A 24,465-nucleotide genomic window follows, 5' to 3' on the forward strand; every position below is an offset into this window, starting at 1 on the left:
AGAGATTCAATAACGTTCCAGAGATTTCCAGGGATTCGTGAAGAAATTCCCAAGTGCCTGTTTGAACTAACTGCTCCCTTATCTTTCTAACTGTGTTCCCTTTCGTTCAGGATTGTTCCCCATTAATTTGAACTCTATATCAACCTTATGCCCGGTTAGGATCTTTTCTGTTTCATTCTTCTTAAACCAATGGGAGTAATTTTGAGGATTGCGGGAGTGGTGGGTTGGAAAACGTCAAGCGGGGGATGAGTTTGTGGCATTTTACATTATTGGGAAACTTCTGAATTCAACATTAGACCTGGAATTTTTGAGACTCCAATTTTAATTCTGGGTGGCTAAACTGGAAGGAATTAGACATCAGCAAGAATTGTTGAAGTAGTCAGCAAACTGAGTTAACCTCAACAGCACAAGGCTCTGGTGGTTTTAAATCCAAAACATCTAATGCTTGTCCGAGGAATGATTGCCAACATTGGATGGTGGTTCCTGCATGTAAAAGCAAAATTGTCTTGTATGAGGAAACAAGGAAAAAGGGTCCTGACCTGAAATGTCACATGCCCATGTGCTTCAGGGATGTTGTCTGGCCCTCTGAATTACTCCACCACTTTTCAGGTCTTGTATGACGTTGATCATGGACTCCAAAAACCTGTGGCGGCTGAACGAACAATCTCCAGGACAGCCACGTCTGCTAAAAAGGTTTGAGTGGTAACATCACCCTGTTTACCTTGATGATGGCACGATGGCGCAGCGGTAGAGTTGCTGCCTTACAGCGCCAGAGACCCAGGTTAGATCCTGACCTAGGGTGCTGTCTGTATGGAGTTTGTACATTCTCCCTGTGACCACGTGGCTTTTCCCTGTTTTCCTCCCATACTCCAAAGACCTACAGGTTTGTAGGTTAATAGGCGTCCGTAAATTGTAAATTATCCCAAGTGTGTAGGATCGTGTTTGTGTGCGGGGATCACTGGTCGGCGTGGACTCGGTGGGTGAAAGACCTGTTTCGGCATTGTATCTTAAAACTAAACTACACTCTTGCCTGAATGGTACTCTTGTTAGAGACGGGATGATGTCCATGAACAGTTAAAGCTAGGGCTGTAAAGGTTTTTGAGGGTGGACATAGTGGAAATGTGTCCAACTTCCTGACTAAGGGGAGTGGGAAATATTTACCAACTGAGATTTACATGCAGGTAGCATTTTAGAAAAAGCACTTAGCTTAAATGTCTCCTCTGAATAGCCTGGAATGTTGCCTTTGGAGTTTAATGATCAAGTTTCAAGAATGGGTAACTGGCAGATCCTGTGTGATATTTTATTTTCCTCTTTCACTTCATATCATTTCATAGCAGGTCCGTACATTGCAGGAAGTGGTTTGGCCCATTTGACTCTGCTGCTTCTGGGATCACTTGTCACTCAGCAGAGTTCATGGTTCACAATTAAAGTAACGGCCTAGCTTTCTAAAGCAGTTACAAAGAATAACAAGGGAGTAGTTCAAGGGGAAGGATCACTGCTACTTTTCAGCGGAAACTGGCAGTGGACAAGAAACCTAGGTTTACCAGAAGTGGCAACATTTCAAGAGCAGATTTTTTTTAAATTGTTGATATGCAAGCAAAGAATTTCACTGTGACTTCTCAACATGTGACAATAAAAAAGTATTCAATATCGGTCTTTGTGTCATTTCTGATCTTCACAGCACTCTGGTAGAATGATTGGTGTATCAAGTAACAATATTACTCTGATGGTGTCATCAGGACAATGATTGGTGCTGGCACGTCATGGGTGATCATCCAGTGATGAAGAAACAAGGTTGTGCAGACGCTGGGATCTTGAGTACAACACCAAAGTGCTGAAGAAACTCAACAGGTCAGGGAGCATCTCTGGAGGGAATGGATAGGTGACGCTTTAGGTCGGGACACTTCTTCAGACTGATCAAAGGGCTCCCTGTTCTCAAGCATGCAACCTTTCAGCCTACTCCGAAGAGTGGGGTGACGATATAGATGCAAATTACCACTGAGTGGGCAAAATGTAAAACGCCCTAATTTCAAGGGTGCAAAATGTATTGGTTGGCGTAGCTTACAGGAGGTGAATGGAAGTGGAATCATTTCCAAATAAATGTGTCACAATAATAGCTTTAGGTTTATTATTGTCACCTGCACCGAGGTATAGAGAAAAGCTTTGTGTTGTAGGCTTTCCAAATACATAAGTACAATCAAGCCAAACTCAAGAACAATAGATATAGTAATGGCAAAGGTACATAGTGCAGAATATGGTCCCCAACATTGTAGCACATCAGTTTCATAGACAAAGTCCAATGCTTGCAATGCAGCAGAAGTGAATCAGACAGTACTCTGGCTTAGGGAAGGACCATTCAGAAGCCTGAAAATTGAGGGGAGAGAAGCTGTTCCTGAGTCTGGTGATGCACATTTTCAAGCTTTTGTACGTTCTGCCAGACGGGAGCAAGGGGAAGAGGGAATGGCCGAGTTGGGATGAGTCTTTAGTTATGTTGGCTGCTTTTCCGAGGCAGTGTGAAGTGCAGATGGAGTAAATGGTGGGAAGTCTGAAATCAGTTTGAAGAAGGGTCTCGACCCGAAATGTCACCCGCTGAGTTACTCCAGCATTTTGTGTTTACCATGGGAAGTCTGGTCTGTGTGATGGACTGGAGTCCATCTACCAACCCTGCATTTTCTTGCACTCTTAGGCAGAGCTGTTCCCAAACCAAGCAGTGATGCAATCTGACAGTGCTTTCTATGGTGCAGCTGAAGAATTTTGTAAGAGTCATTGGGGACAAGCTGAATTTCCACCGTCTCCTTAGGAAGTGGATGCATCAGTGCGCCTTCCTGGCTATCGCATCAATGTGGTTGGTCCATAACGTTGGTCCAATGTGGTTGGTAATATTAACGCAAGCAACTTGAAGCTTTCAACCATTTCGTTGTCTCTGTACTGTACACTGACAGTGACAATTAAAATTGAATCTGAATCTGAATCTGAATCTGATTTCCACTTTGCACCATTGATGCTAATTTTGGCATGTACTCCACCTGAAGTCAGAAGGTCGTATCTATGAATGTTGCTTTAAATTTACCTTTCAAAATATCATGTAATGTATTAAACTGACAATGCATAGCAAAGTGCTTCCTGTTATAGCAATGCAGCTCTAACTAATAAATGCTTTCTTTCAGACCCACAGATTCTGGACTTCTGGCAGATTGCCCACCACATTATACTGGAGTCAGAACTATTTAAAGACAGTCAAAAGTTTCTACCAGCACCTGGACTCATTCAGTGGCAAAAAAGCATCACCAAGCTAACTTTGTCTGTAGTGGCAAAATCAGTTTCTCTGCGACCAAAGTCACTGTCGAGGGATGCCATCTGCAAATTGGCTTCTGAAAGTGCTGATGTTCAGCCCCGTCTACTCCTTCCTCATCTTCTACACTCAGAGTTTCTTGAAGTACGTTTGCTGACCCTGGAGACAGTGTTGTTTTGGCTGGAAGAGAAAGATTTCCTCCAGGCCAGAGAGACAGATGAGAATGTACTGTTCCTCTTATCAGGAATTGAGGACACTTTGAAAAAGCTAGCAGTGCAAGAAAAACACCCAGCTTGTCTTGCCAAGGTGAGGGATTATCTTGATATAGTAACACGCCATAGCGCTAAGAATTAAAGAATCACAGAGTATCTCAAATATAAATTTAAACTTTTGCATATTTATTTAGAAGCCTTATAGCCCTGTCCCACGGTACGAGTTCATTCCAAGAGCTCTCCCGAGTTTATTTAAAAAAAAACTTGTGGTAAGCACGGAGAATGAACGTAGCGGGTACGTCGGAGCTCGGGGACGTCTCTTAGCGACTCGTACCGCTAACGACAGGTACTCGGGAAGACCCGCTAACGGCAGGTATGCATGGGAAGACTCGTGAAGATTTTTCAACATGTTAAAAAATGTCCATGAGAGCCCCGAGTACCGACGAGCGGCCATTACGGTAAATCTCCAAGTTCGGACCATGGCAAACTCGGGAGAGCTCTTGGAATGAACTCGTACCGTGGGACAGGGTTTTTACAAACAAAATGGAACAGTAGCCACCCTATTCGTTTTATGTAACAAAGTAAGTTAAAGGCGGCACAGTGGTGCAACGGAAGAATTGCTGCCTCACATTGCCAGTCACCCGGGTTCGATCCTGACTATGGGGTCTAAAGAAGGGTTCCATCCCAAAACGTCACCTATCCCTTTTCTCCAGAGATGTTGCCTGACCTGCTGGGTTACACTGGTATTTTGTATCTATTTGTCAGTGCGGAGTTTGTTATGTTCTCCCTGTAACTGCGTGGGTTTTCTCCGGATGCTTCGTTTTCCTCCCACACTCCAAAGACGTACACGTTTGTAGATTAATTGGCGTGGGTAAAATTTGTAAATTGTCCCTAGTGTGTAGGATAGCGCTCTTGTACGGGGTGATCGCTGTTCGGTGCGGACTCGGTGGGCTGTTTCCGCTTTATATCTCTTAAATTTATTCCAAAAAAGATTTTAAAGTCATGAAAGAAGCAGTCGCTGAAAGTACTCTCATTGACTACTCAAATGGATCACTTTACTAAACCAATAGACCAAAGAGCACAATCTAAAAGTGTTCAAATAAATGACGTTGGCGTCTACTTGAAACCTAGCACAGCTTATGTGCATATTTTTTTAACTAATTGCTATGTCAAATATTCCAGGTGCTGAAAATATTGTGCCACTTGGATATGGAGGGACTCTTTCCTTGGATAGTGAACGATTCAGTGATGAGTGAAGCCAAACTTCTCAGGTGGATCTTGTCATTGGCAGACACCACAAAAAGCAGGTATTCTTCAATACTTCAACTTGAGCAAACATGCATGAATCTTAAGATATTTGATATGCCTCTGGTGTTGACATTCAAGTTACTTGCTTTTTGCAATCTGAACACTCGGTCGGGAATCGAGAACTGCAATTTAATGAAAGTGTTTACCGTGACTATCATTGTAGCAGCATATCTTTGTGTTTGCTGTGCTCAAGGACTCGTTCAGAAATCTGGAGTGTTTTTGAAAAGGTAGGTGCGGCACGAAGCCTGAAAAAAATATGTTGTTTTCAGCCGTCCGTATATTTTTCTTTGCAATACCAAATACCATAGTAAATTTTAGACCTTGAGTTTTATCACTACTACATTTTTGAGCTGGAAAGTTACTAAGGCCAGACATAGGATTATCTGCCAACTCCATGCAAGTTCACCTCACACATAGTTACTTTCATTAAATGTGCACGGATGTGATAATTACTGAATCTATTCTTACCCTTTCTCTTTCAACTTATAATGTAAATAAATGCAAAATAAAAACAAAATATTGGCCTATGCCACTTGCCCTCTTTGCAAATTGCAGGTGCACAAATGGACAAGAAACAGCAGAAAAACTTTGGAAGTTCAGTAACTGATAAAAGATAAATATTTCTTGGGACAATCCTTTAAACGAGAGCCATTAGAAAGTCCCTCAGTGTTTTGCCCCAAGTTGTTAGACGTGCAGAAAGGTCATATTACACCATCCTTTCCAGCTCTCCACTCATAGTTTAGAGAATGAGCGTGGAACCAGGCCCTTCCGCCCACCAAATCTGCGCTGACCAGCGAACATCGATACACCAGTTCTATCCTAGGCACAGAAACCAATTAACCTGCAAACCTATACGTCTTTGGGATGTGGGAGGAAACCAGAGAACTCGGAGGAAACCCACGTGGTCACAGGGAGAACATACAAACTTTCAACTGGATTGAACCCAGGTCCCAGGCGCTGTAAGACAACAACTCTACCGCTGAGCCACTGTGCTGCCCCAATGCACACCATATTGTATTGTATTACATAGAAACATAGAAATTAGGTGCAGGAGTAGGCCATTCGGCCCTTCGAGCCTGCACCGCCATTCAATATGATCATGGCTGATCATCCAACTCAGTATCCCGTACCTGCCTTCTCTCCATACCCTCTGATCCCCTTAGCCACAAGGGCCACATCTAACTTAAATATAGCCAATTAACTGGCCTTGACTACCCTCTGTGGCAGAGAGTTCCAGAGATTCACCACTCTCTGTGTGAAAAAAGTTCTTCTCATCTCGGTTTTAAAGGATTTCCCCCTTATCCTTAAGCTGTGACCCCTTGTCCTGGACTTCCCCAACATCGGGAGCAATCTTCCTGCATCTAGCCTGTCCAACCCCTTAAGAATTTTGTAAGTTTCTATAAGATCCCCTCTCAATCTCCTAAATTCTAGAGAGTATAAACCAAGTCTATCCAGTCTTTCTTCATAAGACAGTCCTGACATCCCAGGAATCAGTCTGGTGAACCTTCTCTGCACTCCCTCTATGGCAATAATGTCCTTCCTCAGATTTGGAGACCAAAACTGTACGCAATACTCCAGGTGTGGTCTCACCAAGACCCTGTACAACTGCAGTAGAACCTCCCTGCTCCTATACTCAAATCCTTTTGCTATGAAAGCTAACATACCATTCGCTTTCTTCACTGCCTGCTGCACCTGCATGCCCACTTTCAATGACTGGTGTACCATGACACCCAGGTCTCGCTGCATCTCCCCTTTTCCTAGTCGGCCACCATTTAGATAATAGTCTGCTTTCCTGTTTTTGCCACCAAAATGGATAACCTCACATTATTTATCCACATTATACTGCATCTGCCAAACATTTGCCCACTCACCCAGCCTATCCAAGTCACCTTGCAGTCTCCTAGCATCCTTCAATTCCCTCATCCAGATCATTAATATTGTATTGTATTGTATTCAAATTTATTGTCATTGTCTCAGTTAGAGACAACGAAATGAATTTCCCTTACAAGGCAGTATCATAAAAATAAATAAATAATAATAAATAATAAAACATTAAAAATAAAATAGAATTTAAAAAAAAGCACAAACACTGAAAGTCCACGACACAACATAACACAGTGGCACCAAGGTGAGGAAGGCACCATAGTCCAGCCAGCCTCCCCTCCGTTCTTCCCAGATGTTCACTCGTGGTCGAGGCCTTCCTAGCACCCGCAGTCGCCGCCCCGGGTGGCCCGATGTTCAGGCCCTCACGCCGGGCTGGTGGAACGCCGATGCCGACGCCGATCCCCGACAGTGAACATCCTCCTCCTCAGCGGCCCGGACCTCCCAATCAGCCGCCTCCCGCAGCCGGAGTCCGCAGCTCCCGAGTCCGCAGGCCGAGCCGGACAGAGTCGCAGGACCCCGCGCTGTCCATCAGCGCCGCCTGCGTTGGGAGCTCCGCAAACCGCAGCTCCATGATGTCGGTGCAGCAGGTCCAGCACTCCGGGCTCCAGACGGCGATCCCCGGTAAGGCATCGCCAGCCCCGCGATGTTACAGCGCTGTCCCGCCGCTGCTGGAGCTCTGGTCGATCCCGGCAGGAAAGGCCGCGCCAATCCAGTAGGTAGGCCGCTGGGGGGGGGGCGAGGACGCGACTCGAATAATAGTCGCGTCCTCACCAGGAAGCGGCTGAAGGATGGTATCCCCCGCACCGTACCCTCTTCCCCCACATAAAAACACAAAAAAAACACAAAAAAACACACTTTAACATAACTAAATAAATAAAAAAACAAAAAGATACCGGGCTGTAGGTGGAGGCTGCTGGCACCAGCGCCACCGGAAGTACAATAATCCTCCCCTACATATCCTCCCCTACATATCCTCCCCTACACAATATTCCACCCATACATATCCTCCCCTACATATCCACCCCTACATATCCTCCCCTACATATCCTCCCCTACATATCCTCCCCTACACGCACGCAGACACACTCACACGAAGATTATACGTGGATCATTGTTTTCACCATTACATTAACAGGGCACAAATGAGGGCGTAATCATTTCCTTCGCTCCATAGATGCTGCTGCACCCGCTGAGTTTCCCCAGCAATTTTGTGTACCTAGGGCGTAATCATTTATTGGTGTCAACAGGAGAAAGTGATTCAGCTTATTGAGTCAACAGATTTGTGACAAACCTAAATGCTGCTAATCCCATCCACCAGCCTTGGCATAGTTTAGTTTAGTTCTGAGAATCAGCATGGAAACAGGCCCTTCCACTCACCGAGTCCACTCGGACCATCAATCACCGATTCACACTAGTTCCATGGGTGCACCTTTTCCAGCTTGATCAAGAGCCAAGAGTGTTTTATTGTTATATGTCCCAGATAGGACAATAAAATTCTTACTTGCTGCAGCACAACAGAATATGTAAACATAGTACATAACGGGAGAAGAAAACAAGTTCAGTGTGTGTATAAACATGCACACATATAATCAATAAATAACAAATATAGTGCAATAATAATAATAATAGTCTGTTGCAGTTCAGAGCTTATTTGTTGTTGTGTTTAATAGCCTGATGGCTGTAGGGAAGAAGCTTTCCTATAACAGGGTGACCAAAGCTGAACACAATACTCTACATGCAGCCTTATCAATGTCCTGTACAACTGTAACAGCCGCGGGACCTGTTTCCATGCTGTCTCTCTAAACTAAAATAAAAAGGGGACGCAAAGAGACCTTTGTCGGTACTATCTGTAAGGGGATAGCACAAATATGTGACGTAGTTAGAAATGGATGATTCAGATGGGACTCCAGATCGGGCACGATTTCAGACTTGAAGCCCTTTACACTTCAGTCAGTGAAAATTGAAACTAGCAGGTGATTTATGGTCAATGCGTTAGAAACCAGTGCTACACATGGCAGGGCTCTCACTTAATTTTTTTTCCCTGTGGCCATCCGGGCAACCTAGGCAGCTTTTTAGGTTGCCAAATGACAGTTTAGGTGGTCATTTAAGGCGGTTTGCATGACGCGTGCAATAATGTGCTCAGACTAAAGTGCATAGTTACCAGTCGGAATTATGGTCAATGAAGCATTCACATATTATTTCTGCTTCAAATAAAGTCACAAACTAAACATATTCACCAATCAAGACATGATATATACCACAATGACATGCAGCAAAATTATAATACAGTATCTCAACTCTTTTTACACATTGCAATGAATGCAATTTCTATTAGTTTTTTCCACTTCCTAACTAAAATGTGGTTGGATTATTCAGCGTATGATCAACCTGTGTCAATAAATCCTGGACCATGGTAACATATATGCTTAACCATGCACACGACAGATTGATGCAAGTATGTTTTCTGTGAAGGACCAAAGATTACCATGACATGGCCATAGCATGGGTCGTTATTGCTATTGGTACAGAAACACTCTCGCTTCACACATAATTTATCCACAACAAAATATACAGGTTACAAGGAAATTTCTATAGGCATTTTATGATAATAGCTGTTAAAACCGACTATACCCAACTTCCAGGTTAAACGTTACACTAACTGACAAGAGATGGCCAAAGGACATAACTGCAGCAAATGTTCTTTTGGTAGTATGTTTAAAGGTGTCAAAACGCCACATTACCGGACATTCAGATTAGATGTACGTGTTGTGAACAGCAATGAAGATACCCAGTTTGTATACCAGATTAAAAAAAATTATTGATAAACGCTGTTTCCATCATTCCCACTTCAGAATTAACGGTAAAATTTCAACTGAAATATCTCCTGACCAAATTTGTGATGTATATGATCGACTGTAGAAGTAAAACCTGGATAAATCCAACGTATAATTGTGAATGTTGCTCATTTAAATAACTACAGTACTGATACTCCATATTAAGAGCATTGATTTGCCGTTAAAATGAATTCTGTAATAACGTGTCAACGGTAGCAGTGACAATCGAACACTGCGGTTTTAATGTTTCACGTGTTCACAATTTAATTAATCCATCTTTATGGACTAAAACAAATAATAACATTGGGAATTAAAACATATTTGATTGCATTCCGTTATCAAACATAATGTTAGCTCTGAAGACATTTCCAGCGCAATTGGGTCAGGGAGGGGGGGGGGGTGTGTGAATCAGTACGGGGTGGATAGCCGGCGGGGGGTGGGGGGGGGGGGGGTTTAGAAGGCAATCGGTGCAGAATGGATGGATTGAGGCAGGTGAATTAGTATGTGTTGGTTGGAGTAGGTAAAATTATGAGGGGAGAGCACGGGGGATGTCCCGCATTGATGGCAGCCTCTGCCTACAGATTAGATTTTAGATTAGATTCAACTTTATTGTCATTGCACATTTACAGTACAACAAAATGGTTTAACCTTGCAGTCATAACATAGAATAAAATAACAAAACACACACTCAACACAGTTTAACATCCAACACAGTGAGTCCACCAGGCACCTCCTCACTGTGATGGAAGGCAAAAGTCCCAAAGTCCTTGTCTCTTCCCACCTTGCTCTCCCTCTGCCCCGAGGCGATCCAGGCCTCCGATGTTGTGACCCCGCCGGGTGATGGTAAGCGAGTCCCGCGGCTGAATCCGAGCTCATCGAACGGGCCGGTTCAAACTCCGCGGCCCGGGGCGGTCGAAGCTGCCAGAGCTGCCGTCCTCCAGTCCAGCGGATGAAGCTGTGGTTGCGGGAGCCCCGGACTGGCGAGCTCCCGACGCTATCGTCCACTGGGCCCGCGGCCGAGCCTCTGAGGCTCCGAAATCGGGTCGCCGCCGCCGGAACGCCGTCACAGCCCCGAAATCGGGTCGCCGCCGCCGGAACGCCGTCACAGCCCCGAAGTCGGGTCGCCGCCGCCGGAACGCCGTCATAGCCCCGAAGTCGGGCCGCCGGAACGCCGCCACAGCCCCGAAGTCGGGCCGCCGCTGCCGCAACGCCACCACAGTCCCGAAGTCAGGCTGCCGGAATGCCGCCACAGCCCCGCTGAAACGGGACAAAAATAAACAAAAAAAGAAAAGACAAAACGGACTGCAGGCGAGCCGCAGCTGCAAGGCAGCGCCGCCACTTCCGGTCACTGTCATGTTGGGCCTGTCCCACGATTTGCAACAAAACAATGTAATAATATCCAGGTCATCTGTTTAAGTAAAGGCACAAGGAGCTGTACATGTGATGATGCCATCAACATGCAGGGCTCGAAATTAGTGGTTGCCCGGGTGCCATTGGCCATCCAAAGTGCCGCCGGGCAACCTAAACGCCGAGTCATTTTGCCCGGCTTGGCACTGCAGATACTGGTTTGTACTGTAGATAGACGCACAAAATTGGAGTAACTCCGCGGGTCAGGCAGCACCGCTGGAGAAAAGGAACGTGACGTTTTGTGTCGGCAACAACTTCGCGATAGACTTCGGGAGCTGCGGACTCCGGTAGGAGGTGGCCGACTCGGATGTCCAAGCCGCTGAGGACGTCCTCCAGTCCCGACTTTGGACTTCCATCACCCCGGCGAGCGGGCCTGAACATCGGGTCGCCCGTAGTGGCGACAACAGAGGAGGATGACTGAATTGTGGAGCCTTCCCTCACAGTGGGGAACTTTGATCCTGCTGTGTGGGGATGTTTGTGTTAAGACTTTGTGCTATGTGGAGGGGGGAAGGGGGTTTAGGGGAGGGTGGGGCAGGGCAGGGGGTTGGGGGAGAGGAAAGGGGGGAGAGAGAGGGAGGGTGGAGAGAGAGAGGGAGGGGAGGAAGAGAGAGAGAGAGAGAGAGAGCGGGGAGAGAGTGAGGGGGAAGGCAGAGAGAGGGTAGGGAGAGAGGAGAGGGGGAAGAGAGGGGGAGGGAGAGAGAGAGGGGAGGGAGAGAGAGCGAAAGATAGGAGAGGGGTGGGTCGACAGCCTGAGCGAGGCACGGAGCGATCTGAGGACGGTGAAAAGCAGCGGGGGGACCAGCCGATCGTGGCTTCCGCCAGCGTAACAGAGCCGGGCCGGGAAGGGGGGGGGGGTGAAGGGGAGAGAGCAAAGATCCTAAAGCGGTATAGGATCTTTGGTAGAGAGGAGAGGGGAGAGAGGGGAGGAGATGAGAAGAGGTGAGAGGGGGGGGGGGGGTGAATGGGAGCCAGGCTGCCAATAGAGGAGAGAGAGAGAAGCGGCTTCTGACTCTGGAAACTCACATCTGGAATGAGAGCGCAGGTGGGCGGGGCTCCGCCGGCTGTGAGGAGAACGTTCAGCGCTAGCGGAACGGAGCTGTAGAATCTTTGTTCTGCAGAACTTATGAGAAGAAGGTTCAGCGCGTGAGGCAAAGATCCTATAGTAGAACAGAATCTTTGTTCTGCAGACCTTTTCGATCTTTCTGCGCCTTTAATCCACAGCGGGGGGGGGGGGCAGGAGGCATGTTGGCCTGGATTGATGGGCATGTGGGCATTGTGACGTCAGCAGCTGGCAAGTGGCGATTATCCGGAAGTGGTGGCGCTGTTGAACGGCTGAGGCTCGCCTGCAGTCCGTCTGTCTTAATTTTTTTTTTTTTTTTTTTTTTTTGTCTTGTTTTAGTCAAATGTTAGTTGTGTTATGTGTGTGGGGGTCTGAAACATGGTTTTCTGTCTCTCCCTTCGGGGGAATGCGACTCTCTCTGTCGTATCCCCCCTTCTCTGCTTTCGTCTGCGCTGAGGCCTAATGGCGGAGCTGGCGGCCTCCAACTGCGACCGACCTCGAGGCTCCAGAAGCAGAGCCAGCCAGGACTTACAACGCGAGGCTGGCCGTCTTCGAGCTGCGGCGGCGTTCCAGTGGCAGCGGCACGACTCGGGACTGAGTGTGCTCCGGTGAGGGCGACCCGACTCGGGGCTGAGACGGTGCTCCGGTGGCGGCGGCACGACTCGGGGCTGAGACGGTGCTCCTGTGGCTGAGGCGGCGTTCCGGCGGTGGCAACCTGAATCCGGGGCTCGGCCGCGGGCCAGTGGACGACATCGTCGGGAGCTCGCAGGTCACAGGCTGGTGCCTGTTTTCCGGAGCTCCCGCGGCAACAGCTGCGTCCGCTGGACTGGAGGGCGGCAGCTTCGACCACCCCGGGCCCCGGAGCTCGGTTGAGCCGCGGGACTGACTTACCATCGCCCGGTGGGGTAACATCATATCGCCTCTGCGCAGAGGGAGAATGAGGAGGGAAGATACAGTAACTTTAAGACTTTTGCCTCCATCACAGTGAGGAGGTGCCTGGTGATATCACTGTGGTGGATGTTAATTTGTGTTTATTGTTTGTTTTGTTGTTTATTATTATATGTATGGCTGCAGGCAACGACATTTCGTTCAGACCGAAAGGTCTGAATGACAAATAAAGGATCTAATCTAATCTAATCTAATCTTATATTTTAAAAAGTGAGTTTTGTGAACAACGTTTTTCAAAATCTGGGGAAATAATTGACCGAATTTAGAGAGGAGTGCATTTATGAAATTGTAAGTTAAATCCCTACCAAAATTGTAAAAATCTCTGCGTTTTTGCATCTGGGTATCGAGGAGATACATTCCAAAGTCAAAATGACACACACCCACACACACCCACACACCCACACGCACACACGCACACACGCACACACGCACAGTTTTAAATATAGATAGATATGATGATGATATGATATGATATAGAAATATAGAAAATAGGTGCACGTGTAGGCCATGATGGAATTTAATACTGAGAAGTGTGAGGTGTTGCATTTTGGGACGTCTAACAAGGGCAGGACCTACACAGTGAATGGTAGGCCTCTGGGCAGAGGGATCTAGGAGTGGGAGGGATAGAGCAGAGGGATCTAGGAGTGCAGGTGCATGGTTCCTTGAAGGTTGAGTCGCAGGTAGATAAGGTGGTCAAAAAGGCTTTTGGCACATCAGTTAGAGTATAGAGTATCGAAGTTGGGAGGTCATGTTGCAGTTGTATAAGACGTTGGTGAGACCGCATTTAGAATATTGTGTTCAGTTCTGGGCACCATGTTATAGGAAAGATGGATATGGACCAAGCGCAGGCAAGTGGGACTAGTGTAGCTGGGACATGTTGGCCGGTGTGGGCAAGTTGGGCTGAAGGACCTGTTTCCACACTGTATCACTCTATGACTCTATGACTTCTATGACGTCTTCCCTCGACCTCTGAAGCTCCAGAGAAAATAATCCAAGTTCTTTCCATGTAGCAGAAACCCTCTAATCCTGGCGGCATTTTGGTAATGCTGTTCTGCACCCTTTACAAAGCTTGCCAAAGTCCTATAGACCTGCATCATAACTTCCTTACTCTTATATTCAATGCCGCTAGCACGATGGCAACCTCGCCAACAGTCTGTCTTTTTGTCTATTTTTTTGGTTATTTTTAGCGTGTTTTAAAAGTATGTGTTAATGGTCTATGGTTTGTTTTATGTGGGGGGTGGGGGAGGGGGTCGGGGGAACATTTTTTTCAATCTCTTACCTTGCCGGAGATGTGATTGTTTTCCTGATCATATCTCTGGTCGCTCGCTCTGTGGCCTAATATCATGGAGCTGGAGGCCTTGCTCGGGACTGACTTTGAGCCCCACCTCGGGGACATGGACTTACCATCGGAGCCGATCCCTTGCCTGGGATCTACGCTCAAACCGCAGCCTGCGGGTTACACCATCGAGGAGCTCGCAGTCTCAGGTAGAGACCGATGTCGGGAAGCTCCAAACGATGCAGATTTTCGACCAGACCTGACCTGGGGTCCGATCGCCTGGCGCGGGGGAGCTGAGATCCTCCCCAATGCGAGAGCTTGATCGCCCCGATGCAGAGGGCTCGATCTCTGTCGGCTACGGGAGCCAAGATTGTCCGTCAACGGAAGGCTTGAAGCCCCCGACCGCGAGAGAACAAAGAAGGGAAGAGATTGAACTTTTTTTCACCTTCCATCATAGTGAGGAATGTGGAGGAGTAACTGTGGTGGATATTTATGTTAAAATGTATTTTGGGTGTTTTGTTGCTTTTTAATGATATAACTGTATGGCAGATCAAATTCCACGTACGTTGCAAAACATACTTGGCTAATAAAGTATGGTTTTAATTATGATTATGATTAAGGTGAGCATACCACATGCATTCTTTGCCACCCTACCTACTTCTGCTGCCACCTTTAGTGAGCTGTGAACTTGGGAATGTTGGAATTACCCAGCACATCAGACAGTATGTGTGGAAAGAAGAAAACGGAACTAATATTACAGGTTAACCTTATGGCAGCACTTGACAGTTCCAAAACAAACAGAAACTATCTGAAAATGACATAGCACATTGCATTGTGAAAGTTCTGTTCTGTAGCACAAGGAATCTTTATTCATGGTGTGGGTTGCATTCAGAAGCCCAATTCTAACATGCAAAAGCACACAATATTGACCTAATTGTTAGGGAAAGTTACAACGTGATGTGACTTTGGTTATATAACATAGCACTGAAAAATAATTTGCCTGCAGCACATACCACACAGATTATTGAGGGTGTGGACAGGTTATGTGGCAAGTCATTGTCCAACCACTGACATGAATCATGTTATAACATTGCTCTGAAGATTATTATCATTGAAAGTGCAGAAAAAAAACCTAAGTAAATATTGTTTTATTTAGTTCTCATCCTGTTTGCTACCAGTTGCAAAGCTATTTGGGAAGATGGCATTGAGCTGACCTCAGCTAGCGACCAAGAGGAGGAATTTCTAGACAGTGGTTAGAGGAATTGGCACAGAAATTTATTTCTGGGTATTGAAAACCGTCATTACCAAGCAAGAATTTGCTGACAGTAGAGAGTTGGAGGACAGTTGGCAGACTAGGGGTTCATTGCATGCAAAGATGTGTAGAAAAGAACTGCAGATGCTGGTTTAATCCAAAGATAGACACAAAAAGCTGGAGTAACTCAGGCAGCATCTCTGGAGAGAAGGAATGGGTGACGTTTTGGGTCGAGACCCTTCTTGAGACTGATGTCAGGTTTCTGTCAACAACAATGACTCAGCGGATACAGATAGTAGACGCATGTCGCAAGTGTGAGAAATAACACCCCTTCCTAATGAATTTCTCAAAAGTCCCCAACAGCCCATCCTCCTGCTATTTGGTAATTCTTCAGTGCCCTTGTTAATGTTTGTAATAAACATCCAGATTTTGCAATTATTGGAACTGCCACAAGAATACCACAGGAAACAATTTTGGATGGGCTTGTAGTTGCAGTTACCCATTGGATCAAAATAAATACAAATTAACTGTTAAACCTGTTGATGGACGATTTGACATCTTTTAAAAAACGATTGAATTCTCTTTTATGCTGAAAACTACCAAGTAAAATAGATTCAAATTCATAATTTTGCATGCACCAAAATTCTATTTGTTAAATCAAGAACACATTATTTATATTAATTGCATAAAATCAGTGAGGTTTGATAATAAGACAACATTTCTGTCAATAAACCTCATAAATAATCTGAACAATTTGTGTTTTTTATGGAAGGAATTAATAGCAAAGTAAAAATAATTTAAATCTAAACCAAATTAAAAATGAAAAATATTTGTTTCTGACATCCATATGATTGCACTTTCCAAACCTCTTTTTTACTAAATTATAGTTTGTCGAATTTTCCTGTTTGGAGATGGATTTTACATACAAATTCTATCAGTGTAACATTTTACGTATTAAGTTGATAGAAATTGATTAAAAGCTACTTCACGTGCTGAGATACTGATTCCAAATGTTTGAACTATTTGCAAGATGACTATAAGCCTTGTTTTATATCACCTGCATTAAATACTATTTTGCATATGACACGGGTCTAAAGGGCCTGTCCCACTTGGGCGTCATTTGGGCGACATTTAGGCAACCGCCTAAAAAGAGGTTGTCGCGTGGTGACGTTGGTGTGACGCGTGGTGACGCGTGGTGACGCGCGGTAACGTGCGGCGCTTCCCTGTCACCCCAGGATTTTGGAATGTTCAAAATCCTGGGGCGACATTTGGGTGTCTCATCATGTCGTGCGCCCTGTCACACGCTGACGTATGCTGTCCTGTGGGTGACGCAGGGTTAGGGTTGGGGTTAGGGACCGCAGATGGGCTGTAAAATATTCTTCCTTCAATGCATGGAATTTAAACTTTAATATATTAAAATTAATACAATAAAATCAATTGTGCAAATGAAAAGATGTCTGAGTCGTTCAGTTTTATTTATATACATATTGGTCCGCTTCCAGATCCCATCACCGTCTCTATAACTTTTCACCGGGATGGATTCAGTGAGTGTAGACTGAACTCCCCTCTCCCCTCATCCCCCCTCCTGTCCCCATCCCTCCTTCTCCACTTCCCCTCCCCTTCTCCCCTCCTCTCTCCCCCCGTTCTTCCCTTCCCCCCTCTTCCTCCCTTCTCCCCGCTCCACTCTTCTCCCCCTTATCCACTACACGTCCTCCCCTCACATCCCCTTCTCCCCCTCTCCCTCCCTTCTCCCATTCTCCACCCCCCCCCCCCACTTTCCCCGATGCCCCCCCATTTGTGGACCCAGCCTGCGACCAGCGATCCCCCACACACTATCCCACACACGCAACGGACACTTTATACAAACCTGTGCGCCTTTGGAGTGGGAGGAAACCCAAACCCTAACTCTTGCCCTAACCCTAACCCTAACCCTAGCCCTAACCCTAACCCAAACCCAAACCCTAACCCTTGCCCTAACCCTAACCCTAACCCTAACCCTGGCCCAAACCCAAACCCTAACCCTTGCCCTAACCCTAACCCTAACCCTAACCCTAGCCCTAACCCAAACCCTAGCCCTAACCCTAACCCTAACCCTAGCTTCTGCCTGCTCCTCATGGGAACTAAACTGCTGGTCACGAGTTGTTAGTGGGATCTAGCTGTCACAAGCTGGGTCCACATATGGGGGGTGTCCCCCTCTCCTCCCTTCTCCCCGCTCTACTCTTCTCCCCCTTATCCACTACCCCCTCCCCTCACATCCCCTTCTCCCCCTCTCTCTCCCTTCTCCCATTCTCCAACCCCCCCCCCCCCATTTTCCCCGATGCCCCCCATTTGTGGACCTAGAAATCACTAATAGTACTACACAAAGGCCACATCATCTGTTTTAGTAACATTGACAATTGGATAAATGCAGACTTTGGGAACAACACCCCCCCTCCCCGCCCCCCCATCTCCCCCTTGCCTTGCTTCAAAATGGGTGGTGGGTAATTAGACTCAGTGGCCGGAGCAGGTGGGTGGCACTGGTACATTGACAACATTGCCCGTACCCGGTTGAAAAGCCGGCTGCCTCTGGGGGTTTGGAGAGACCATTGGAAGACAGATCTGCCTCTGGGACAACTCGTGGCCAACTGTTTAGTTCCCATGAGGAGCAGGCAGAACATTTGGGGTTCGAATCCAACTCTTGCGGCCCCTGTGTCACATTTAGTTCAGGGATACAGTGCCCTTCGGCCCATCGAGTCCGCACCGACCAGCGATTCCCCCGCACACTATCCCACACAAGCTAGGGACAATTTATACATACCAAGCCTATCAACCTAGAGTTAGGGTTAGGGTTAGGGCTAGGGTTAAGGCTAGGGTTTGGGTTTGGGTTAGGTTGTGATTGCAACTGGAGCTACTGCCTTACAGTGCCAGATTACGGGTCACTTACGTAATCACTTCCTGATTACGGGTTCTGTCTGTATGGAGTTTGTAAGATTTCCCTGTGACCGCGTGGGTTTTCTCTGAGACGTACAGGTTTGTAAGTTAATTGGCTTTAGCAAGAATTGTAAATTGTCCCTTGTGTGTAGGATAGTATTGGTGCACGGGGATCGCTGTTCGGTGTTGACTCGGTGGGCCGAAGGGCCTGTTTGCTATTCGTACCAAAGACAATTAACCTACAAACCTGCACCTGTTTGGAGTGTGGGAAGTAACCAACACAGGTCACAAGGAGAACGTACAAGCTCCCTATCGAATGCACCCGTAGTCAGGATCGAACCTGGGTCTCTGGCGCTGTAAGGTAGCAACTCCACTGCTGCACCACTGTGGTAATCCAGTGGCATAGGAGATGCAAAAATAGGTTCAATCATTTCATCTCAAATCCATCACAGATTCTCAATTCTGTGATTGAATCCTAGAACAATTTATTTTCCATCGTATTTAATTTCCTGGCTTGAAATAAGCTTTGGATAATGTAACTTTGTCAAACTGCATCTCTACCACCTATTCATTAAGTCGATTCAGAGTAATATTATACAAACACTGTGTGTGTGTGTGTGTGTGTGTGTGTGTGTGTGTGTGTGTGTGTGTGTGTGTGTGTGTGTGTGTGTGTGTGTGTGTGTGTGTGTGTGTTGCATGCGTGTGTTGCATGCGTGTGTTGCATGCGTGTGTGTGTGTTGCATGTGTGTGCGTGCGTGTTGCATGTGTGTGTGTTGCATGTGTGTGTGTATGAGTGTTGCATGTGTGTGTGTGTTGCATGTGTGTGTGTATGAGTGTTGCATGTGTGTGTGTGTGTGTGTTGCATGTGTGTGTGAGTGTGTTGCATGTGTGTGTGAGTGTTGCATGTGTGTGTGAGTGTGTTGCATCTGTGTGTGTGAGTGTGTTGCATGTGTGTGTGAGTGTGTTGCATCTGTGTGTGAGTTGCATGTGTATGTGTGTGTTGCATGCGTGTGCTGCATGTGTGTGTGAGTGTTGCATGTGTGTGTGCTGCATGTGTGAGTGTGTTGCATGTGTGTGTGAGTGTGTTGCATGTGTGTGTGTGTGAGTGTGCTGCGTGTGTGTGTGTGTGTGAGTGTTGCATGTGTGTGTGAGTGTTGCATGTGTGTGTGTGAGTGTGTTGCATGTGTGTGTGAGTATGTTGCATGTGTGTGTGTGTGTGTTGCATGTGTGTGTGTGTTGCATGTGTGTGTGTGAGTGTGTTGCATGTGTGTGTGAGTGTTGCATGTGTGTGTGTGAGTGTGTTGCATGTGTGTGTGTGAGTGTTGCATGTGTGTGTGAGTGTTGCATGTGTGTGTGTGTGTGTTGCATGTGTGTCAATGTGTTGCATGTGTGTGTGTGTTGCATGTGTGTGTGTGAGTGTTGCATGTGTTTGTGTGTGTGAGTGATGCATGTGTTTGTGTGTGAGTGTTGCATGTGTGTGTGTTGCATGTGTGTGTGTGTATGAGTGTTGCCTGTGTGTGTGTGTGTGTATGTGTTGCATGTGTGTGTATGTGTTGCATGTGTGTGTGTTGCATGTGTGTGTGTATGAGTGTTGCATATGTGTGTGTTGCATGTGTGTGTGTATGAGTGTTGCATGTGTGTGTGTGAGTGTGTTGCATGTGTGTGTGAGTGTGTTGCATGTGTGTGTGAGTGTGTTGCATCTGTATGTGCGTGTGAGTGTGTTGCATGTGTGTGTGAGTGTGTTGCATCTGTGTGTGTGTGTGAGTGTGCTGCGTGTGTGTGTGTTGCATGTGTGTGAGTGTGCTGCATGTGTGTGTGTTGCATGTGTGTGTGAGTGTGTTGCATGTGTGTGAGTGTGTTGCATGTGTGTGTGTGAGTGTGTTGCATGTGTGTGTGAGTGTTGCATGTGTGTGTGTGAGTGTGTTGCATGTGTGTGTGAGTGTTGCATGTGTGTGTGAGTGTTGCATGTGTGTGTGTGTGTGTGTGTTGCTTGTGTGTGAGTGTGTTGCATGTGAGTGTGTTGCATGTGTTTGTGTGTGAGTGTTGCATGTGTTTGTGTGTGTGAGTGTTGCATGTGTCTGTGTGTGAGTTGCATGTGTGTGTGTGTGTGAGTGTGTTGCATGTGTGTGTGTGAGTGTGTTGCATGTGTGTGTGTGTTGCATGTGTGTGTGAGTGTGTTACATGTGAGTGTGAGTGTGTTGCATGTGTGTGAGTGTGTTGCATGCGTGTGTGAGTGTGTTGCATGTGAGTGTGTTGCATGTGTGTGTGTGTGTTGCATGTGTGTGTGTGAGTGTGTTGCATGTGTGTGTGTGTGTGTCGCATGTGTGTGTGAGTGTGTTGCATGTGTGAGTGTGTTGCATGTGTGTGTGAGTGTGTTACATGTGTGTGTGTGAGTGTGATGCATGTGTGTGTGTGTGAGTGTTGCATGTGTGTGTGAGTGTTGCATGTGTGTGTGTGAGTGTGTTGCATGTGGGTGTGAGTATGTTGCATGTGTGTGTGTGTTGCATGTGTGTGTGTGTGTTGCATGTGTGTGTGTGTGTGAGTGTGTTGCATGTGTGTGTGTGAGTGTGTTGCATGTGTGTGTGATTGTTGCATGTGTGTGTGAGTGTTGCATGTGTGTGTGTGTGTGTGTTGCATGTGTCAATGTGTTGCGTGTGTGTGTGTGTGAGTGTGTTGCATGTGTTTGTGTGTGTGAGTGTTGCATGTGTTTGTGTGTTGCATGCGTGTGTGTGTCGCATGTGTGTGTGTGTATGAGTGTTGCCTGTGTGTGTATGTGTTGCATGTGTGTGTGTATGTGTTGCATGTGTGTGTGTTGCATGTGTGTGTATGAGTGTTGCATATGTGTGTGTGTTGCATGTATGTGTGTATGAGTGTTGCATGTGTGTGTGAGTGTGTTGCATGTGTGTGTGAGTGTGTTGCATGTGTGTGTGAGTGTGTTGCATCTGTATGTGTGTGTGAGTGTGTTGCATGTGTGTGTGAGTGTGTTGCATCTGTGTGTGTGTGATTGTGTTGCGTGTGTGTGTGTGTGTTGCATGTGTGTGTGAGTGTGCTGCATGTGTGTGTGTTGCATGTGTGTGTGAGTGTGTTGCATATGTGTGTGTGTTGCATGTGTGTGTGAGTGTGTTGCATGTGTGTGTGAGTGTTGCATGTGTGTGTGAGTGTTGCATGTGTGTGTGTGAGTGTGTTGCATGTGTGTGTGAGTGTTGCATGTGTGTGTGAGTGTTGCACGTGTGTGTGTGTTGCTTGTGTGTGAGTGTGTTGCATGTGTGTGTGAGTGTGTTGCATGTGTTTGTGTGTGAGTGTTGCATGTGTTTGTGTGTGTGAGTGTTGCATGTGTCTGTGTGTGTGAGTGTTGCATGTGTGTGTGTGTGAGTGTTGCATGTGTGTGTGTGAGTGTGTTGCATGTGTGTGTGTGTTGCATGTGTGTGTGAGTGTTGCATGTGTGTGTGAGTGTGTTGCATGTGAGTGTGAGTGTGTTGCATGTGTGTGTGAGTGTGTTGCATGCGTGTGTGAGTGTGTTGCATGTGTGTGTGTGAGTGTTCTGCGTGTGTGTGTGTGAGTGCTGCGCGTGTGTGTGTGTGAGTGCTGCATGTGTGAGTGTGTTGCATGTGTGTGTGTGTGTGTGTGTTGCATGTGTGTGTGTGTGTGAGTGTGTTGCATGTGTGTGTGTGAGTGTGTTGCATGTTTGTGTGTGAGTGTGTTGCATGTGTGTGTGTGAGTGTGTTGCATGTGTGTGTGAGTGTGTTGCATGTGTGTGTGAGTGTGTTGCATGTGTGTGTGTGAGTGTGCTGCATGTGTGTGAGTGTGTTGCATGTGTGTGTGAGTGTGCTGCATGTGTGTGTGTGAGTGTGTTGCATGTGTGTGTGTGAGTGTGTTGCATGTGTGTGGTGAGTGTGTTGCATGTGTGTGTGTGAGTGTGTTGCATGTGTGTGTGTGAGTGTGTTGCATGTGTGTGTGAGTGTGTTGCATGTGTGTGTGAGTGCGTTGCATGTGTGTGTGTGTGTGTTGCATGTGTGTGTGTGAGTGTGTTGCATGTGCGTGTGTGAGTGTGTTGCATGTGTATGTGAGTGTGTTGCATGTGTGTGTGTGAGTGTTCTGCGTGTGTGTGTGTGAGTGCTGCGCGTGTGTGTGTGAGTGCTGCATGTGTGAGTGTGTTGCATGTGTGTGTGTGTGTGTTGCATGTGTGTGTGTGAGTGTTGCATGTGTGTGTGTGAGTGTGTTGCATGTGTTTGTGGTAAAACAATACCAGCTTTCTTAATGATGGGAAGGTAGTTTAAAAAATTGAACTGTGAAGTGAAGAGCGAGCGCTTGATGAAATTTACCAGTTGAGTGAATCATCTCACACTCCCTTATATCTTGGATGTTTGCGAAGTGAGGCTAACATTTGCTGCCACAGACAAATGTCAGAATACCCAAATGTCTAAGCCACAATAAAACAATCAATGGGATACATTAGGTCTTTGTAATAAAATAGAGTGCATTTGCTTGGGAAGGATTTGATTTCCCCCGTTGGAGCCTGACCCAGGTACGATCTGTTTTACACACATCTTCCTGCGATTTGATAACTTTGAGGGTAATTGAATTGACTTGGGCGATTAACAGCTCCTAACATGCCTTTTATTACACCGTCACAGAGATCAGCACCAGAAAAGTTGCTTAGAGACAGAGGAGGTGTCAGCTGAAGAGGTCCATTGAAACTGACAATTACTAAACATTTCTTTCCAATGCAGAGATGTTAGAGTGTATCACCTTTGATGTTGTCACCAAGTGCATGATTATTTTTGTGTGAATTGTGCCCTGGGGTCTACTTTGCTGCAAAGTGTTGTCAAGTCTTTGTCCTGTTCCACAAAATGCAGAGCCCCATACCAGTGGCAGTATTATACATTTCCGAACTGATATTTTGGATGCCCAGTACAATGAAGAGCCTGCTTTGTATTAAATATTGCACTGTTCAAAACCCTACTTCAGCATAAGCCAGGGTACCATCTGATTCACCTTTATCAATAAACAAGGGGACTGTCTGATTCAGCTTTACCCCATTGTGAGACATTGGAGTTTGTCTATGGATAGACACAAAATGCTGGATTAACTAACCGGCAGCATCTCGGGAGAGAAGCAATGGGTGACGTTTTGGGTCGAGACCCTTCAGGGAGTTAAATTGATGGAATGCGTAAGAAGGAATTGCAGATGCTGGTTTAAACTTGAAGATAGACACAAAATGCTCGAATAACTCAGCGGGACAGTCTGAAGAAGAGTCACAACCCGAAACATCACCCATTCCTCTTCAGGGATGTTGCCTGTCCCGCTGAGTTACTCCAGCATTTTTGTCCAGCCTCTGTTTAAAACCAGCATCTGCAGTTCCTTCCTACCCAGTTCGTCTATGGAGTTGATCCGATGAAGTGCTGGGAACTATATTCTGCACTCTGTGTCTTCCCCTTTGCTTTATCTGTTGCGTTTGGGTTTGACTTTGTTGTATTTATGTATATACAAATGTATTTATATATCTGACATGTATGTCTGATCTGTTTCAACACAATGCAAGACAAAGTTTTTTACTCTACCTCGGCTCATGTGGCAATAATAAATCCAAACCCAAACATTGAAAGTAAAGGGCCTGTCCCACGAGCATGCGACTGCATGCGGCAAGTGCGACCAAAAATGGAAGCGGGGGCCGCGCGGAGGTCGAGTGATCCCCGTACAGGGCCTGTCCCACCAGCATGCGACTGCATGCGGCGAGCGTGACCAAACACGAAGCTGGGGCCGCGCGGAGGTCGAGTGATCCCGTATGAGTTGACGTGAAGTTCGAGCGAAGTCCGCGGGATGATCGCGCTAGGCGTACGCCGTCAAGACGCTGCGTACGCCCATCGAGGCGGCGCGTACGACCTCAATGCGGCTGCGGGCTGGCGGGCCGTTGCCCCGCGGAATTTTTGAACAGTGTCAGTTTTTCGGAGCCCCGCGCGATGTCGGGACCAGCTCCGCACAACTCCATACGGCTCCGGCGATCGAAGTGGGACCAGCCCCGCGAGGCCGTACGGCTCAAGCGACCACGTTAGGTCACGCTTGCCGCATGCAGTCGTATGCG

At 46.7% G+C, this 24,465-nt stretch overlaps 1 protein-coding gene across 2 annotated transcripts in view; it reads left to right on the forward strand.

Moving 5' to 3' along the window:
- Positions 1-24,465, forward strand: part of thada (THADA armadillo repeat containing) — a 350,054-nt gene that overhangs the window by 271,460 nt on the left and 54,129 nt on the right. For both annotated transcript variants that reach the window (XM_033025547.1, XM_033025548.1), the window contains 2 exons: positions 3,168-3,598; positions 4,687-4,811. In XM_033025547.1, coding sequence (XP_032881438.1) covers positions 3,168-3,598; positions 4,687-4,811 — 556 coding nt within the window. The remainder of the gene's footprint in view (positions 1-3,167; positions 3,599-4,686; positions 4,812-24,465) is intronic.

This window comes from Amblyraja radiata, chromosome 8, assembly GCF_010909765.2.
Source record: "Amblyraja radiata isolate CabotCenter1 chromosome 8, sAmbRad1.1.pri, whole genome shotgun sequence".
Taxonomy (NCBI): domain Eukaryota; kingdom Metazoa; phylum Chordata; class Chondrichthyes; order Rajiformes; family Rajidae; genus Amblyraja; species Amblyraja radiata.